Here is a 2,500-nt window from a genome sequence, read left to right as displayed (position 1 = left end):
AGCAAATTAATGCTGGAATTAAAAGACCAATCAAAATGCAATGAGATAATAAAATTAAGGCGATAAAAGGTAGTGGAGGCCCTAACCAAATCTTGTCAAGGAACGGAAAAGCAAAGCAGTGGATTACATAACGCAAAATGAAGGCATATACGTTAAGTCGAAAACAGACGAGAAAACGAAAATCAAAATAAAGGAAATAAAAAACAGTTACAGAACAAAATCGAAAGTAAATGATTTAAATAAGGAAATGAGCACAGATACAAAACAGAACACAAAAACAAAGCGAAATTACTTAAAAACATATAGTATACAAGATATAAAACAAAAAGTATAGAAAATATAAATAAGGAACAAGAATAGACCCGAGGAATTTAAGGAAAGCAAAGACGAAGCAAGCACATACCGTGGACGTCGATGCATCCTTGTGTCTTCTTCATGAGGGCTGTGTTTATTTGGCACATGTAGCATCCTCTGTCGGATTCCTTCACCTGTATGGAGGATGGAAATTTAAGAGATATAAGATGGTTATTCACTCTCATAACGTTACCCCCCACTCATTTTTTTGCCGTAGGGGATTTAGTGCCGTCAGTGTACCTCACTCGGTGCACTGTAGGCATTACTTAAGGTTCTTTGCAGCGTGCTTTCGGCCACTAACTGCAACCACTTTCATTCCTTAAACTCTACCTCCTTTACATTCTCTTTCTTCCGTCTTACTTTCCAACCTCTCCCAACAGTTGATTCATAGTGCAACTGCTTTGAGGTTCTCCGCCTGTTACACCATTCAAACATTTTACTGTCAATTTCCGTTTCAGCGCTTTATGACCTCATAGGTTCCAGTTCTTGGCCTTTGGATTAAATTCATTATTCAATTCAATCCCACTCATTTTCTCCTCGAGTTTCAAATTCATTCCCCAATCTCTGCAGCTTTTCCTCACTATCGCCAGGCAAGGCGAGGATCTGCAAAACGTTACACCACACTGTATGGATTATGTTAATAATAGTTTATGGTTAATTTTTTTTTTATTTGTTTGTCTTTTCTAATAACTAATCACTTCTTTATGTATTTCCTATTACCTTCTGTTACTTCTTTCAAATGAACACCACATTCGTTGGAAGCTTAAATTTCAAGTCAATAGCTGCCCTTGTGGCTGGTTCCATATGAATAGGGTTCACCTTCTGAACAGCAATATAATAATAATAATAATAATAATAATAATAAGAATTTTATTAGTAATGTCGCTGAAGAATATGATTAGTACTATTGATGTCAGCAATATTGCAAAGTGTTACGGATGTTGAGATTGCTGTTACATAACATCAGTGACGTCAGCAATATCTCAAGCTTTGAGAGGCTCCCTACTTATTAGTAGTTATTTTTACCTTTCATAGAAATCGAAGTAGCATTTTTCAAAGTTTGCAATTTATAATATTTTGGTTAACCTACGGTGAGGCCAACTGAGAGAGAGAGAGAGAGAGGAGAGAGAGAGAGAGAGAGAGAGAGAGAAATGTAGTTTTCTGTCATTCATATACACTGCGGCTCATTCAACTTTATACATTTATATAATTTTTTTTCAAGCGCAACTCAGTGAAAAGTAGAGCCAAAGGCCTTTAATAAACAAAGAAAACAGGAAGACTGGATTGAATTCCAAAGCCTGGCTGTGTCACTAAACAACCGGTCACAATACCCTTAAATGTGAAGCTTGCTGAATCACAGTAAATGTGTGAAGTTGTGACTTGCAGAGTGCTATAAGATCTCTCATATAAGCATAAATACTTTTCGAACGATAACCAAAGAACCAATTAATTCAAATTTTATTGAGATTCTGCGTGTTATGTTTTTAATGGCAACGGAGTCATGCATGTATATTGACTTTTTTATGTATTTTCCAATTTCCTTAGTTTACCTTTTTGAATTTTATTTACTGCGTTTTCTATATCTTGACATAAGCGCAGTCTTTGTTGTAGATGACAGTTATCACTTTGTTGTTACGAATATTAGATGAAATAATAATAACAGTAATAATATAATAATAATAATAATAAAGTCTTCTCTCTTCTTAATATCTTCTTTTCATCAGCGTGTAGCTATTGTATCAGTTTTCTAAAGGCCATGAAAAGTTTTCTTTTTATTTCAGTTTTATTACCTCTGGCGATTATTTTCAAAGAGTGGGTAGTTTGACGTACGAGTTACAAGGTTATATACTATAACAAGTGGGGATGGGTGTAAAGTTTACTGTTCGGTTTTTAAGCTGTATGTTGGTTGGTCACGCGTTGGTGACTCACTCGATCATGGAGGCGTTGAGATCTTCTGGGCCTGTTGGGTGTCTTGGAGGTTATCCGGGATTAAAATCGTCCAGGGAATGTGCCTCCTGTGTCCGATGTTGGCTCTCTCTCTCTCTCTCTCTCTCTCTCTCTCTCTCTCTCTCTCTCTCTCTCTGCCGTAGGTGTCGGCGGTTCGTTCCTGAGCTATGATTTTGGTGCTTTTTACAAGTTCTTTTCT

At 36.4% G+C, this 2,500-nt stretch overlaps 1 protein-coding gene across 1 annotated transcript in view; it reads right to left on the bottom strand.

Moving 5' to 3' along the window:
- The window catches only part of LOC135203145 (lachesin-like), a 562,167-nt gene that overhangs the window by 83,400 nt on the left and 476,267 nt on the right, over positions 1 to 2,500 (bottom strand). The window contains 1 exon segment of the mRNA XM_064232817.1: positions 404 to 488. Within this exon segment, the coding sequence (XP_064088887.1) occupies positions 404 to 488 (85 nt within the window).

This window comes from Macrobrachium nipponense, chromosome 33 (genome assembly GCF_015104395.2).
Source record: "Macrobrachium nipponense isolate FS-2020 chromosome 33, ASM1510439v2, whole genome shotgun sequence".
In the NCBI taxonomy this organism is placed as follows: domain Eukaryota; kingdom Metazoa; phylum Arthropoda; class Malacostraca; order Decapoda; family Palaemonidae; genus Macrobrachium; species Macrobrachium nipponense.
Note: the sequence above shows the minus strand (reverse complement) of the source record. Positions and strands in the feature narration are given on the sequence as shown.